This window comes from Corvus moneduloides, chromosome 4 (assembly GCF_009650955.1).
Source record: "Corvus moneduloides isolate bCorMon1 chromosome 4, bCorMon1.pri, whole genome shotgun sequence".
Lineage (NCBI taxonomy): Eukaryota > Metazoa > Chordata > Aves > Passeriformes > Corvidae > Corvus > Corvus moneduloides.
This window is the reverse complement of record NC_045479.1, coordinates 35,241,144-35,258,542: the sequence shown is the minus strand read 5'-3', so window position 1 is coordinate 35,258,542 and position 17,399 is coordinate 35,241,144. Positions and strand designations below refer to the sequence as shown.

Below are 17,399 nucleotides of genomic sequence, written 5' to 3'. Positions count from 1 at the left end.
CTTCTCCCAGGCTGCATTTTGACAATGTAAGCACACTACACAACATTGTTAGTGGTTAAAAGGGATAGAAAATTTTTAATAGGATATTGAAATAGAAAGTTTCTAACAAAAATAGACTGTAGCATTCCCAAGCACTGCTAAAAAAAAAACAACAAACAGAAAAAAACCAGAAAAAGGAAAGCAGTGCTTTGCTTTTTCTACTAGGAAGAAATATGGAAAAAAGTGCAGTGAAGTCTAGAAAAAGAATGTCCTGAGAAGTGGGACTGACAATGAGCTTTTGACTGACTGCCCAGAGCTGTGACTCTGTCTCTTCTGTTGCTTGGCAACTCCATGTTATCACAAAGAAACTGATATTAAGTTGGAACGGGCTGGATATGGTAATTTACGTGGGAAGATACTCTTGCAGTGGGAAAACCATTTTATTTCAAGTTTCTGTCAGCGTAAGTAGGTTTCACATGATGAACTGTACTACATCCCCTGCTGGGTGCATTTTACCTAAAAAGGTAAAGAGTGACTCTGCCTTGGAAAGAGGCTGTGCAGAAAAAAAACAAAACCAAAAAAACCCCCACCTTGTTATTCATTAGACCTGCTCCTAGTATCTACTCAGGTATTTCTTCTAGTGGTAGTAACAAAAGCTTGTTTTCATATTTGTTTGGATTTAGTGCAGATTAGAGAGATGGAACTCGATCATTATCATTTATACCATCACATTCTCTAAGATCTCTTGAGATTTGCCTAAGACCTCACGTCTTATATAAACATCAGATGATCCTCGCCTAATCTGAATAGTCCTTTCTTTTGCATTGGTATTAGTTAAGTGTTAAGTTTCAATTGCACTTTATTTCTTCTTTATTGAAAGAAGAGACTGCATGTGAAGCGGATACAGAATAATTTGAAGACTGTGATAGAAACTGTCTTTCAAGTTTGAATTTGTCTAGTACTGTATGGCTGGGAAAGGTGTCTATTGAGGTATATGGAGAGAATGGCAAGAGTATATATGTAAAGCAAATAATTTTGTGAAAGCTTAGAGCCATAAGAGACATGTAATGCATAATGATATTTTTATGTTTGTGTTTAGGTCTAAGATTTAATTTGAAAAAGAGAAAGCACAGAAGATTCAGGATTTAATGCAAAACCCCTTTTTCTTAAATGTCTGGTTTACTCATAAGTCTACTGAACTACTACCACAGTCTCTCTGCATTTCCATCCTGCATCATTTCTAGTAATTTAACCATCATGCAGTCCTAAAGTAAGGAAGTACTGCACATGTCTTCAGGACTCCCTGTTCTGCCTTTGGTCAGCAAAACACTTCCTGGCTCCAGGCTTCTCTGTACTTCAGAGTTAACTTGAAATATAACTCAGCTCATGCCCTTGGCTCAAATCCCAACCATACACAAAAACTTCTGACTTGAGTATGTTGATGCTGTTCAGATGAAGGGATTGGCCTGGACTGCCAGAAGGCACAGGCAGCAGCTTCAATTAGCATAGCTAATACAGCTACCCGCTGCTGCCTCAAGGACTTGTCTTCATTGCCAAAAAAGGTGTATTTCTACTGTGGGATAATTAGCCTGATTAAACTACCCTTATTTAAAATCAAGCTCTTAATTTCTTTTCTTATGGGGAAGACATTCCTTCCCTATTAACTCTGAGTGTCCCTTTTTGCTAAGACTAAGCTAACTGAAGAGAAATGAACTGTGCCATGAAAAGAGCCCACAGTGTCATCGGCATCAAATAGACCTAGAGACTGCAAGCAAAGTCCTTGTCTGCACTGAGCCATGGTGGGGAGGTAGCTTGCTTTCTTGCTTTCCAGTTGGCCAGCACAGAATGTATCAGCTTGCATCCTATCTAGCAAACTAATGAGATTGTCTCCTTTTTAATTTACCACATCACATCCAATAAATCAAAAAATGCTCTGGGCTGTTATCTGACTTGGAGGGGAACAATTGTTGTACTGACTCCAGCAGCAAGCCTGGCTTAATTAAAACATAGTGTATTTCCCAATAAGGTAGTGACCAATTTTATTTTGAGTGCAACCTAAAACAACTTTACAACAGAATGGAACAGATGAACTTTGCTTTACCTTGAAGCTTTTGATACTTTTAAACTGAGTTCCCTTGCTAAATCATGGAGATCTGATTTCCTACACCCCCTTACCACTAAGCAGTTAGTGAATAATTTTACCCACTGTAAATGTTGTCTTCCAAGCTAACTGCTGACAAATACCATCTGTTTCCTAAGCCCTGGCATTAGGGTAACATAGAGCTTGCAGGCAGTCTCCCACAGCTTGTGTTCATTGCATTCACAAGCACTCGCCTGCTGTAGAGTGTTTTCTATGCCAGGTAGCAGCATCCTCTGGATTGTGGGCTATGCTAGGCTAAAGGCAGCAAAACTGTAGCACCTCCTCCGTGTGGCAAAAAGGTACCTCTACACTTTCCATCATCTGGGGTTGGGTTTGTTTTTGATTTTAGATTGAAAGTGTTCTTTAAAGAGTTTGGTCACTGTGACTTCTATTAAGGAAAAATACACGATCTGCTTCCTATAGCACCTATGTTTTCTGTATGAGATGTTTATCACTGATGAGGAAAAATTACTGCTTTTTAAAAAATTCTTGAATTTTGATGAGCATGGAATAAATAAGGGTACAAATGTGAGACAGGCAAAAAGTAGTTAGGAGTAAGTAGCCAGCACCTTTTGGGGGTACACTGACCAGGGCAGCGGTACATGGACCACAGGAGGGAGCAAAGCTCTGGGGAGAGATTCTGTGGGCATAAACCAAGGCAAGGGATGCCTCCTGTTATGGCCAAGTGGAGCTTTTCAAGAGCATTGCTAGGAGCCAAGAGTAGTTCCCAGGACTGGGGAGATGCTGAGAGCCACCATTTCCATCTTGCACACCATGCCCATTAGCACCTGCAATTAGTTTCTTCTAAACATAGTTTCAGAGACTATGTTTAAAGTAGGGTGGGAGTAAGGAGAGTTTTATCAAGAAGAGAAGCTTTTTATTCCCAGCACTGCCCAAGTGTCCCATATAAAACTAGATTTGTCAGTGGGTGCTACTTGCCACTTCCAAGATTTTTATTTCAAGTCTGTAAGATTTTTATTTTATGTCTGTCTCAGGTTTGTGATCACTGTAGGACTGAATTTGATCAAAAATCGAACCAGATTCAGAAACAGTGTTATTGGCTCATTAATGTTACGAAATTAACTTTCTCAAGTAATTTCTACAGTTATGGCTGCTTGTTGATTTGCAAAGATTGGTTCAGAAATGAACAGGAAAGCAAATTAAAATCGGAAATAATAGGAATAACTCAACTTTGCATTTGTTTGCGGTAGTGTTAGCAACTCTGAAAAGAAAGTTGATCTCCTTTGTTCAAGTAAAAACCTTAGCATGGGGAATTACAAGGTGCATATGAATTTCCCTCAGGATACAGAAGAACCACAGAAGCTGTAGGTGAATAAACAGATATGTTGAGCCAAGGTGCAAAGGTGGGTTTTTTGTGCCTAGAATGCAAAATTAATGTACAGGCTGTAGAGCCGAAAGGTGTGGGACTGGGAAGGCACTAAATTTGAGTTTAAAGTACTAAAACACCAGTAAATCAAGACAACAAAGTATTCAAATCTTCTAAATGTTAAAATAACCCCACCCCACAAACAAAAATATTGGCAGAAACCTTTACGCCCCCCAATAACACTGAGTATGACTCATAGTTTTGTGAAATTCGATGAGTGGTGGCACAGAAACTGTTCTATCAACTACTGCAGATGGTAGGTTCCTTGGTTTTAAAAATACGAAAACAGCTTGATCTCATGTACCTTGGTTTAAAAATAAAGCTCTTTTTATAGCGTGTCTCAATTTTGACAAACACACTGTGCTGTAAATATTGGATTCCAAGTATAAGCATGTTTTAAAAGCCTAAACCAGACTCTTATTTTAGGGGTAGCCTGATCCTCTGAGTTTGTGAAGTCTTTAGCAAGAGGAGTCACAGCTGAGCATAATAGCTCTTTAACTCCAAAGTTCAGCTTTGAATTTAAAAATGCATTTCCTGGTTTGGTAACTTACTTAAATTTAATTTCAAAAGTGTGTAAATTCTAAATTATACACTTTTTTTTGTGATGGTAAACATAGAATAAATCTCCAGGAGTGAAATGCAATTGAATATATAAGTAAAATGATTTCTTCTTAATGTTACAGAGCACAGATAACTCAAATATATCTATAATTGCTCAGAACAAAAAGTGCTTTGACAATGATATTGTTTGCTCGAAGAATGTTTTCATCACTGTTGGAGATACTGAGATTTATTTTAGTGAACCTTCTGAGAAACAGGTTAGTTATTTTCTTTCCTTTTTGTGTTGCCCTTTAAGATAAGCACTGCAAATTTACAGCTCTAAAGGAGCATGTTTTTGGAAAGCGTCTCTCAGTCTGAGTTAATACAGTACAAGTGCTTAGGCCAGGATAAAGCAGCAGGTCCCAGGACACATCTTTTTTTTTTTTTTTGCCCCGAGTTCTATTTGTCCTACAAAGAAGATTGCTCAAAAGTCTCAAGGAGCTGGAACATACTGGCATTTATGAGTTTCTTTCCGCTTGGTTTCGAAAGGGAAACCAAAGTATGAAGCAAACTTGAATGACTGAAAAGACAAAATATCAAAGTATTAAACAGTTCCATTAATATTATTGATTCAGCTATATGCTGAAGTATTCTTCAATATAAATTTTGCTGTTATCTGTTTGTATACCTTGGTAGCACTACTTTAGCAGATCTTAATAAATATTCGTTTGTGTCAGAAGACTCTAGGGGCACAGGAAAACAAATCTAACTATCAGCTCTGGAAGGCTGGATATTATACTGTGATACACTTTCCAGAACAGGACATTACAATTCTATGGGATAAGAAGACAATGATGCATGTTAAAGTTGGACCTCGATGGAAGGTGAGCCAAAATATAAACCTGAGATTTTGTGTAGATTCTCTATATTGCTAATGTGATCTTTTATTGAGTAACCGTGATATTCTTTTCTTCAAGACTCCCAGTGGTATAGCTTTTTATCACTGTGTTCAGTGGCTAGCATTTCCCAGGTAAGAAGAGATGGAGAATGCAACTTCCGAAGAGAAGGAGTGGTTGCTACATGTATGCTTACCCCATTGCTTGATACACAGCAACCTTGGACATATGCAGGGATTCAGCTCTGACTCAAAGATACTTTGGGGGCTCAAAGGGAGGGGTAGTTTTGAGATACCCAGTTCACTGCGTGTTCGCATAATTGCTAAAGCCAATGGAAAAGAAGCTTCCATATCTAGTGACATGGAAGATGGCAAGTTTGCAGTACAGATTGCATTAGACTGATGATAGATCTGCAACCTGGGATGTAATAGAGGCTTCTGAGATGAACAGATAGAGTCACATCTTGGGTTTAACTTAAAAAGACAAAATACAGGAAAGGATGTAGACAAAAACTTACATTTAAACCTGAAAGATATATCGTGACAGGATTCTGTCATGATGCAAGCAAGAATTCAAGGCTTCTTCTTTTGCCAGTTGCTCTTCTATTTTCCATTCCTATGTCATCATCTACCTTGGTGTTTCTGCAACTCAGTCTTTGGGTGCTGGCAGAGTAACCATATCTGTGCAATTCAGAGTTACAGTTCTCCTTTGTTTCAAACATGAACACATGTATTAAGGTGGGGCTCATTCAGCAAAAGAAAAGAAAGCATGCTAGGCTAGAACACAGTATCAGATTTTCTGAAGTGTAAGTCAAAGCTATAATGACCATCTAATGTGGTTTTAAAGCAAAATTATTATAGGCTTCTGTCCAAATAGCTGTAACATACTTACTTCACCTACAGGTTGATTTATCAGTCAACAATACACATGGAGAAAAAAATTTCTTCTGTTTTTGAGTAAGCTAGCAGGGAGCTGAGGTTCCATTCAGGAACACAAATTCTTCCAGTTCATTCTGTTTCCAATGACTGTTTCTTCCAGAGGCTCCAGTTCAGTAAGATGTCTGCAGCAGACCTTAAGAAAAAAGAACTCATTAGCGTGAGCCACAACACTCTAAAAATCCAACTTTACTTTTTACTGTTGCGCAGAAATATCTATTTTAATATATATTTATGGGTGTATGCATGTCTACGTAGGTTTTGCATCAGAAGTGCATACCCAACACAATAAAGTTGCAGCTGTGTCTTTTATAACTGCTATTACAAATGTTCTAGCTATTGTGAGCTAAAATTAGAGTTAACAAGTTTTAATGACAACACCTAGTCAGGCTTCACAATCATGAGGTAATTCACCTGAACTTTTGACTTTTGGACTGGAAGCACTACTAAGCTTTCAGAAAAAAATATTACTAGATTCCAGTCCATTTTCACAGGCAGGCACTAAGAACAAGTTCTGGAAAACAAGAAGAAAACCACTGATTTATGTTAAAAGATATTTGCAATATGGAACTGCAGGCATAGCAGAGCATCAGATATTTTCAAAATATAAGTCAGATTTGCATTCACCCTTTTCACTTAAAATTTTTATATTCCATGTGTGTCATTTGGGCCAATTATTGACTGTTAGTTTATGAAAAAATTTCTTCTCCTTCAGGGCAAACTGGCAGGCTTGTGTGGAAATTTTGACAAATATACTTCAAATGATCTGACTACATCAAACAACATGGAGGTGAGAAATGCACAGGTGTTTGGAGACAGCTGGGTATTAGGACAGGTAAGTCCAATGTCCAATCAAAATTTAGAGAAAAAACATTATAATTTTAATTTCTAAATGAGCACATTGTAAGCACACGATGTACAGATATTTTCTAAATTTATGGTCACTGTATAACAGGACATTTTAAATTTTGTGTCTGTAGAGGTGAAATGTGTTAATAATGTCTTGTGTCATAGCAAACATATCCTGAATTTAAATGAAACCAAACAATCTCTTTAGGGCAGGATATGTTTTCCCCTATGTAAAACAATTATAATTGTCTGGATTTCAGTATTCTACAAAGTTAGGTACACTGCTTCTGATGTTTTTGATTAATCCCAATTTTAAAAACAATTGTAATTTCTCTGGGATTGAAGGCATCAGGATACCAAAAGTAAACAGAATCTGAATGCTGGAAAGAAGTGGTCTGGAAAAGAGTTTCTGAACACTGAAAATAAAACAAAGATTTATTTTAGTTGCACTTTGTAAACAGAGTAAACTGATGAAGCAGAGGTGGTGAAGGGATGGGCAGAAAAGGCTCAGAACAGCAATAGGCACAGTCCAGTATGGAAACTTGGTTTCTGAGGAGAAGGAAGGAGGAGGCTGTGGAGAGCGGATGGCCATAACTCTGGTTTACAACACAGGAGAATAGGATTTTCATTAATTTGTGCTGAGATGTGAAGTTTTATAGCCTTGTGGACCTCCTGAAAAATCATCATTTGTAAAGCTCTCTGTAGCAGGTTGGGTTTGTAACTGGACAGAAACACCAATTTAGTGTAGTGGTTTGGTCCAAAATACTCATTACTGCTTATCTTCTGTGAGACAAGAATTAGGAGAAAGGCAAAGCAGGCACCAAACTTGAAAGAATATAAAGAAGTTTATTAACAGACCTAAAAGAGGGAAAAAAAATTATACCACACCTTCAGAACTCTCCTCCTCCCCCCACCTTCCTCCCTTCTCCCACTGACAATGTAAAAAGACAACCCTCAAGATGTTCAGTCTGTTTACCACTTCCATAATAACCTTGTTCAGTCCATTTAGGAAGAGGAGTCTCTCTTGCTCATGCTATGAAAACGTTATCACAACGAGACAGCCGCCCACTTCCAAATATTGTTCAGTCCATTTAGGAAGAGGAGTCTCTCTGCCTGCATGTGAGTCCCTTCCCCCAACTTGCAGCTTTTCCCACAACTGCTTTTGAGGGTCCACTCTTGAAGTTTTTTGGGGTACAATTTTAAGGTTGAGCCGTTCTGAAACAAAAGATCTCTTCACCCATCTCTGGGAGCATTTAATCTCTAAGAACAGAGGCCCTTCTCCTTCCCTGGGAGCAAAGGGTCTTCCTCATCTTCATCCTTAGGACTATCTCTGGGAGCATCTCTAGGAACTGAGGTTTTCTCCTTTTCCATTTGGAGCAAAAGTCCTCATCACTTCCATCTCTCCCTGTTCAAACTTCTCATGAAATTACAGCTGCTTCAGCATCTGCCTATCTCAGCGCAGGTGCTTTTGCTTACGAGTTGAATTGAACACTCCACCCTCCATATCTTCATGGAATTACAACGGGATACTCTGATATATCATAGCTTCACAACAGAATTTCAGCTTTAAGCATCTCCTCTTTCTCTTCCCTCAGGTTTTCAGCTCTTCACAGCACTAAAAGGGTTAATCTCACGTAGCTGGAATATGGCTTATCGCAGTGGAGAGGGGGGGGAGCCGAGCTCCTCTGGCTGCCCACAGCAGGACTGTGGGGGGGTTCCGCGGGTGGAACAGGGCCCATCGGCTCCAGGATGGCCGTGGCCCGGCCTGGCCCAAGCAGGGCCTGGGCTGGGCCCACTGGCCCCCGCACGGGGCCCGCAGCCACCTGTCCCAGCACCAGAAACAAGAGAGAGCCTCTGCCTCAGGGTTTCTATTCTTAAGTGTGGATCACAGAGGCGGTCACAACTTTAAGTGGCTTAAAGAATTGTCTATATTCAAACTGGCCAGCTGATAGGTTCTGTCAAGTCATAGAGGAAGCTGTAAGCACTCCTTTGCAGAACATCACTTCTGGGACTATGCTTTGCTAACCTATGACATTCTCCCTTTGGATGTCTGTCAGGACCAGTTTTTAATCTGTTCTCTCCTTGACACAGCAGAAAATTGACTAAATGTTTCTCACCTCATGAAAGAATGCTTTGGAATAGAGATTTTGAGGCTTCTCTGCCTCAATATCTCCATTCAGATATATTTCATTGTACATAAAACATTTAAATTTTGTAAGGAAACAAGGCAAATGTTTGAAGAATTACTGCTCATCTAGACGGTCGTACATAAACAAATGTGTAAATACTTTGTATGAAGTGTGCGAATTTTTCTTTTTCAATTTATCAGTTCAGCGTCTCCCTTAAAAAGCACAGCACATTAACTTGCAGGATGTTACAACTTTTGCTTATGCCGCCCAGACTTTCACCTTACCTTTTGGTGGAGATCTATATTTATAAAATATCATGTAATCTCCTAATGTCTGTGTCTGCCAGAACATTCAGGATCTAAGTTCGACCTTGGTCTTACTGCTAGGCTGTGCTCAGGCAGACTTGACACTTCATCTGCCCCCGCAGTAGGCCTTAGGGATTTTTTCAGAAAGGACCTTTGGCCTTTATAAAGGTGTATCCTGGTCACCATTTCTGAAAAATCTAAATACTGTAAAGCCAGAGGCCTAAAACCCAGCTCTGCTACTGGGAAATGTTCTTGTATGAGCACTGTGAAGCATGAGATGCTTCCAGGGCTTCTCCTTCCTGGGATTGGCCACACATTCCCTCACAGCAGTGTCTGAGCAACTGCACAGGAGGGCAGCACAGGTGGGTGACTGCACTGCAGCTGAGGCTGCTGTGGGACACCTCGATGATGCCTGTGGATTTGTCGTCATACCCTCCTGGTGCGTTACACCCACCTTCCCTGCTGCACCTAGACAGCATGGTTTTGGATGAACTTGTGTTCTCTGAGCTTGAATGTCCCTTTCCTGTATTTTTCTGTTCTTTTGTTTTTCTTTTTGAAGAGACCCTTTAAGTGATGCTGTTGTACCTCAGCCATTTTCGAGTTATCATGATGATCTTTGACTCTATTTTTTTTAATGAGTTGCTCCCTTCCTACCACTGCGGCTTTATTTGAACTAACAGGGCTAAAGCCATCTGTAGTATGACTCCATTTAAAGTCAGTGCAAAACCACCCAGGATGGATTTGGACTATGTATTTGTTTGTGATGTTACAGTTGGTTGCTCTGGTAATGATTATAATGTATCGCAAAGAAAACATTTTGTCTTTATGCATTGAGCAGACAGCAGGAACATTTTTGTGCTTTAGAACGAAACACAGATTCTTTTTTGTGCAAATGTTTTCAATTATAACAACAAATCATGGAAAGAAGATGAAGAAGATAGCATTTAAATTTTTTGTTTTCTGATTATGTAAGTATTGAATTATATAATATTGTGGTGTACCTGATAAACACAGCTACCTATAAAATATTTGTGGTGTTCTTCCTTGTTTTCAAGTGCAAGAGCCCAAATGAAACACTGAGACCATGTGAAGTACATCAGAGCAAGTTCCCTTATGCCAAAAAGGAATGCTCAATTTTATACAGTGATCTTTTTGCACCTTGTCGCAATGTGGTAAGTTTATTAAATATTCAAGATATGCTGTCATGAAAATAATAAAATTCCAGTAATTAACTTCTTCTTGCCATTACCTTCAGTCTGAATGTGAGGATACAGAGTAAATCCCTGCAAGTATCTCTGTGTGGGTGCGCTATGTTTGTGCAGAGCTCCTTGTTCCTTTCAAGACTGGAATCTAAATATAGTAGTGGTAACAGAGTTGTGAGTTAGTCGACTGAATAATCAAGGTTCTATTCTCTAGGTTTTATTTATACCTTTTATCTATATAGGTAGCTAAATTTTTATAAATTGTAAATTTGTATAAATGGAAGGACTCTAAAATAAAGTGTATGTGTAATGCACCTACAGCTTAGCTCAAATGGTTTTATTTTGTTAAGTGTCCTGCTCTATATAGAAATAAATATGAAAGAGCAAGATTTCAGCTTCAGAGCTATTGGTATTTTTAACTGTTTGACAGCTTATCATCTGGTTTTATCAAAACTTTGAAGTTTGGTGTCCTTGTTTTCCCAATATCTGGCTGAGCCTGGGGCTTGAGTTATGAGAATGTCCTTTAGTTAAGTCTAGACAAGGTGGGGACAACAAAAGTTTGTGTGATAATCTTTTATGGCATTTTAATCCACCCGTTACCAATGCAAGACCTGCTTTATACACTTTTCTCTATTTCCAATTTTAGCCTCCCAATGGTATTTAGGTGCTTCTTTACACCTGTGCAAACAAGAACCACTATGACATTTCATCTCAGTCTCTTGCTTTCTTCATGATTATTAATACTAAATGATGTCATTAACCGTCCCAGCTGAACCTCCTGACTTTCAGGACTGAAGCTGGACATCAACATGATTAGGAATTTGCCTGTGTAGGAGGTTGCAGTAGCTTAACCCAAGAGATTTATTAATGTTGACTTAAGTTACTATGTAAAGAATTTTCTGAGTATGTGCCTGAGAACATAATAATGAGTGTATTTTCAAAGTGGCAAATAATAAATAAAATGGAACTTCTGAGGGTTTTTAAGAAAGTGTATTATTATAGCAACTTAGAAAGACCTTTTCTCTTGAACATTCGTTTTCTATATCCACGTTGTGATTAGAATTTGCAAATATGATGCCAAAAATTTAGCATAATTATATTAAAAAATCTATGCCAGGTGCAAAACATGTAATTTAATAAGTAGTCAAATATTTCCACATGTACATATTTATCTTGTATGGGACAGTCTGTAAAGCAAACATCTTTCATGTGTTTTTAGGACCTATTAATCAGCATGTGAAAGTACAGCTTCTGCAAATGTAATGTAAAGTGACCTCCTATCGAGGGCATGTGCAGCTGACTGCTGGGTGGGGAACTGGGTGCCGAGAAAAAAGCCCAAGCAGAGACTGACATTGGGGGCATGGAAAAATAATAGATGTGGGCTTTTTGTTGCTTTTTGTTGCTCCTGCTATGTGAGTGATTGAAGAGCCTGCAGTGCATGCAGGCAAACTCCTGCCTGTGGGACAGGTGGCCTTGGAGTTCAACTCGGGCAGCAATGCCCGGTTTTCAGGGAGACAAAATCTTGCATCTCTGGCTGGCAGCAACTGATGGATTGCAGTTGTCCAGATAAGCACTGAATTCAACAGGGTCTGAGGAACCTGAACATTTGCAGATAAAAAGGTCTTCCTCATAATTCCTGAACTCAGCAGAAGCTTTGGCCCAAGGCTCCCAGTTTGTCACAAGAGCAGGATATTGCTGACCCGTGGAGAGATGCTGTTATTCAGGCATGAGAGACAGGTTGAGGGTCTTTGGGGCCAGTTTGCTGTTTGGTGATTCCTACAAAGCTACTACTGCCATTTTCAATGGAGCTAATTCTCGTGTGTGTCCCTCACATCCCCAGGGGTATCCCTGTTTTCAAAACAAGTAAAAGAATGAAAGCACAGTAACATCTCCCTGCACTTGATCCAGTCCCTGCCAGCTTCTAGCAGCTGCCAGCTGAGAAGCTGTCTTTGTGTTAGATAAGTGCTGCTTTGTTACTGTGATGGTATTTCTGTAATCTGATGTGTGCCATTTGAGTGCTGTACAACTGAGCTCAACCAGAGACTAAACTGAAGAAAAGCATTTCTTTAAACATTCCATGTGTTGAGTAAGAACACTGTTTCGGAAATATTGCTCAATATTACGAAAAAGATGATTTAAACTCAAGAAATAGTGTATCATGTAAAACCATGAAATATTGTGATAGGATTTTAGAGTGAGAATGTCGTTTTCTGATCTAATGAAGTTTTGTGGGCAAATTATCTTAAAATCTTTATAAGTACAGAAATATTTTTTTTTCTGCCCAATGTCACCAGTGGTCTTAATCTTTCTGTCCCTGGGAAAAATCCCCTCTACAACTTATTAATTTAATAACTTGGTAATCAGAGTTGCAGCTCTGATTTTGTTGTTCATGCAAAACTGACAGGATGACTAGAGATGGCAGTATTTGCCTTATGAGAGCAGAACTGCCAGCTTCAATAATTCTCTAAAGTTGATGAACAGCAGGTGTGTGGACAAGCAAGTTAATAGTCACTGACTGAATTTTTCTTTTGACCTGTAACTTAGGTATAAGCTGATCATTTGAAGTGTACTTTTTGTGTAGGAATATGCCCAAACTTTGAAAAATACCTTATTTTTGTGTTTAATTCTTTCAGTCAATCCAGAAGTAAAACTCCTGCTGAAAATGCTGCAAGAGGAATTTGTACAGCTCATGCAATTAAGCCACCTATTTTTCTTCTTTTTTTCCCCCCCTGTAGATTGATGTCACTTCTTTTATCAAAAATTGTCACACAGATACATGCAACTGCAATCTTGGTGGGGACTGTGAGTGTTTGTGTACCAGTATTGCAGCTTATGCCCACAAGTGCTGCCAGCAGGGAGCAGCAATTCATTGGCGATCTCCTTTGCTCTGTGGTAGGTACCTCAGCTGGCCATGCACCAGAGCTCGTCTGGGAGGCATCTCTGGCTTTTTTCTGCCCAATTGTACAAATATGACAGAAGCAGGGAGATAATAAACATAGTTCACATCTCTCAAGCTGTCTCTGTGTTAGCTGTGTAGTTCTTATACACCTAAATTTACTGTTTTGCTGCAAAGGTCTGGCTGTGCTCAGGATGTGTTTGTGCAGAGACTGTGGGAAAGGCACTGGTGGATGTCCAGTTTTCTGTGTAGGGCTGCAAAGAGATCCAGTTCATTCTTCTTTTCATTGACAGCAAGAAGGGTTCTTGGCTGTAGAATAATTCCTGCTTCAGGCCTGCTGTCACTGAACAGAGGTCTAAGGAAATAAAATCACTGACTGAAGTATCTTGTGGGACATGAAACTTCCTCTGCTGAAAGTGAGCTTTACATTTTTAGAATGCAGATATGCAAGGATTCTCTTGTTACTTTGTAGTAATAATAATAATAATGTGCTTGTTTTCTTTTACTTTTAGCGTATGACTGTGAATATTACAACCAAGGTATGTAGTATTTGATATTCCTTATTTGATATTAAAAAACTCAGTTAATTTACGGGCTCTTTCTTTGACTTGCTGTATGTAGTTTTAACATTGCTTTTATTTTTAATGAGGGAAGATTAGTGGCCCAGCTGTGTTGAATGATCCTAGTAATCCCTAATATCTCCATTAATAACTTCATAATGTGCAGTGTGGGAGGTGGATTGATCCATCATCCTACAACATATGGTAGCAGTCAGGGAGAAGCTCCAGAAGGATGTTACCTTGTGTTTGTACTATAAATTTCAGAGCTGGGACCTACAACATTTGGACTTCAATAGGCTACGGGATTTTATGCACAAGTCTCACAGTACCATGCTGTAAATAGAACAGTACCTTAGAATGAGAGTGGTATTCATTTAACAGAATAAATTCCTGTGTCATCTGTTCTAATATTTGGATACTGTGTACATGCTTTGTAGGGAGCAATAGATACTGAAAAGGGAAACGTGACTAAGTGCAATGACATGAATCTGACTTTTAACATTTTTTGATGACTAGGATGACTTGCATCCTATAATGAGCATCATTATAAGGATGGTTTTTTTCTCCTCCTGTCAGGCCTAGTACAGTAGTAGCATGTAAATCATGCTAGGTATGGCTGACTTTCCACAATTACTTTGTAATAGGGACTTTTATCTTACTCAAGAAGTTTTAAGGACATGGTTTTGATGGTGAACATCATCCTAGTGATAGGTTGATGGTTGAACTGGATGATCTTAAAGGTCTTCTGACCTCAATTATTCTATAATTCTATGAAAAAGCAGGAAGGGGTACTGGTTTGGCTAATTTTTTTCATATAGTTAACATGAATTTAATTAACGTATTTTGTATTTGTGATGACAGTGGTATTTTAGCTACTGCTTACATAAATCAAGACTATTCCCAGTTCTCATGCTGATCTACCAGTAAGCAAGCTGGGGATGCACAAGAAGTTAGAGGGGACAGAGTTGGGACAGCTGACCCCAGCTGACTAAAGGGATGTTGCAGAACACATGGTGTTGTGTTCAGCAACAGAAATCAGAGGGGATTTGCTGGGGCTGGCATTGCTTAGGGTCCACCTACATAGTGGTCAGCTGGTGGTGAAGAATTTTGGTTTTTTCATCACTTTTCTTGCAATTGGCTTTTTTTTTTTGCTTCCTTTTCTTTTTCCTTATTTCTCTATAAACAAAACTCAAACCAAACCATTATTTATCTGTCTTTATTTCCACCCACGAGTTTTTTTCAGTTCTTCCCCTTTAATTCTTTTGTGAGATATGGGGTGAGTGACCAGGTGTGTAGTGCTTAGCTGCCTGTCAGGGTTAAGGCCAAGGACAGTTATGCATGTTACCACTACCAAGTGGAACCAAGTGGAAAATTAAGACGTAAGTTTTGTATGTTAGGTGATGATGATTTTTCTTTTTCTATTTGATTTTTCTTCCCTTAGGTCTTGGTGAAGGACCCTATATTTTGGCAAGTTTTGGAGTGAATGACACAATTATAGGGGCTAATGTATCCAGCAGAAGGATATTTCCCCTGCCTAGAACCGGAGCACACAGAAATGTAATTTTCAGTTTCATGATAACTCCAGGTCTTTTCAAAGACAAAGATTTATGTAAGTGTTCTCAGGGGTTTTGCTAATGGTGAGATACGTATCTCGAACTATATGAATGATTTTTGCTGCATCTTCTAAATGTCCTAAAATAGTCTAGGTATTTTTAGTTATTGGAGTAAGTGGCCAATTTCAAAATGAAGGAGGGATTAAATTTTTAGGGTTTTTTTTAATATAAGACAGCCTCACTTCCAGCTTTAAAGCTGACTTTTCAAGAATTGTTTTAGAAATATTACAAAATAGAATAACTTTGTGAAAAAATCCAGTTAGTTTGTATAAGTGGAAACCAGTGAATTTTATACAAGTATCTAGCAAATATCAACACTGAATGTCAATGCAGGATATTTTTGTCTCCAGTAAAATCTGTTCTACTTTATGTTTTCACCTTATTTGTTACTTTTCCTGACCTAGAAAATGTGCAACTTAGAATGATCAATCTATTTCTGCATTGTTAACAAGCAGCATCTCTATGCAATGTAGAAGGTAGTTAGGTGAACAGCTGAATCCTAAGCTCTATTTTTCACTTATTGAGCCTTACCCAAACTATACAACAAAAATAAATGTTTAAATATTTTCCCTTCTGTAATTATTTTTCTTTCTTCACATATATGAAATTTGTGACAAATCAATAAAGATTTTGTCATTGCTTTCTCAAATAATTTAATTTGTTGAAAAAATCACAAACCCTCAAAAATCAGCAGCCCAAAAGAAGTTCTGTCTCCACAGAAGAATTTCAAACTAAGTTTACAAACATTTCGTTGTTTATTGCCATGGGGAAATTAGGTTTTTAGATGTGATTTTGAAATGGAAAATACATACAACAGAAGAATTAATTCAGTCTTGTCAATTCCCCATGTAAAGTGGAAGTAAAACATTCATTATCTCTGTGCAATACACAGGTGACTTTCACATAGAAATGAGGGATAAGATAGTATTCCTCTTGAATGAAGAACTTCAAGACTTTATTCAAGTTGAAAATCAGCTACTAAGTCAATCTTCTTATAAATTAATGCATTTTCAGAGAATTTTTTTCACTTTTGATTTGTGGTAGAGCAAATAGAGGTCAAGTCTCTTATTTGGCCACAGATTTTCTTACTGTATTTCTGGATATGACTGTATATAAAAAAAGCCTGACCTCAATGTTCTTACAACATGATATTATTTACCAATGAAATTTTGGCACTGCTAAGCTGTCAGACATTTGTCCAAACTTGAGAAAAACTCCCAAGATATGCAAGTTCCAGTATGAGACTGCTTATGAATCATTTTTGAAGGTTAGTAGCAGTAGGCTGAATGCAGTTTTGATCTAACTGATTAGCTGCCTGGTAGTTCTGGATTATATGATCATTTGAAGTCTCTTTTAGGTCCTGCACTGCATTTCTAACTCTTCTGTGCAACCTAAAGCTGAATTTTTTTTTTTTTTGGTGAAAAACAGGTTTTTAAAAGGAGCCACTTAACAGCCAATATGTAGGATTTAATCTCAATTATAAGTTGTTTTCTGTGAAAATCTCATTATCTTTATTATTTTTTCTTTCTTCTGTGGAAGCTCTATCTCTTGTTTCCTTTGAATCTGCTGAAAGACCAAACTACTTTCTGTATGTACATGACAATGAAACCATTGGGTTGGAGCAGTGGCAAGTAAGTGCCTCCTTTCAGAGACGAGCCACCTTCTTCCACCACCAGGGTCTCTGGAGTCCAGGGCTCAGTGCCTTCGAACTGCACAGTAAAAAAGGCTTTTTCATCATTCTCACCTCATCCAGTGTTAAAGTGGAAAAGTACGATGATTCAGAAGAATTCAAATATTTCAGTAGCTTTAGTATTGAAGGTAAATTTTGCATAATCCCTAGGGATAAACATTCTTTTTCTGCTTGCCTTCAGAGCACTTTCTTTCTTTCTTGTCTCTCATCAGCTGTAGTAACAAACTTTTTATCCTATCTTTAATTACTTTCTTTGTCTTCCATTCCATCTCAAAATG

General features: G+C 38.4%; 1 protein-coding gene across 4 annotated transcripts in view; it reads left to right on the top strand.

Annotated features, from left to right (window-relative positions):
• OTOGL (otogelin like) overlaps positions 1–17,399 on the top strand; it is a 92,333-nt gene that overhangs the window by 42,567 nt on the left and 32,367 nt on the right. For 3 of the 4 annotated variants that reach the window (XM_032107414.1, XM_032107415.1, XM_032107412.1), the window contains exons 26-33: positions 4,190–4,324; positions 4,784–4,930; positions 6,593–6,712; positions 10,216–10,332; positions 13,098–13,254; positions 13,771–13,797; positions 15,260–15,427; positions 16,971–17,249. In XM_032107414.1, coding sequence (XP_031963305.1) covers positions 4,190–4,324; positions 4,784–4,930; positions 6,593–6,712; positions 10,216–10,332; positions 13,098–13,254; positions 13,771–13,797; positions 15,260–15,427; positions 16,971–17,249 — 1,150 coding nt within the window. The remainder of the gene's footprint in view (positions 1–4,189; positions 4,325–4,783; positions 4,931–6,592; positions 6,713–10,215; positions 10,333–13,097; positions 13,255–13,770; positions 13,798–15,259; positions 15,428–16,970; positions 17,250–17,399) is intronic. The other variant, XM_032107413.1, reaches the window with a different exon arrangement.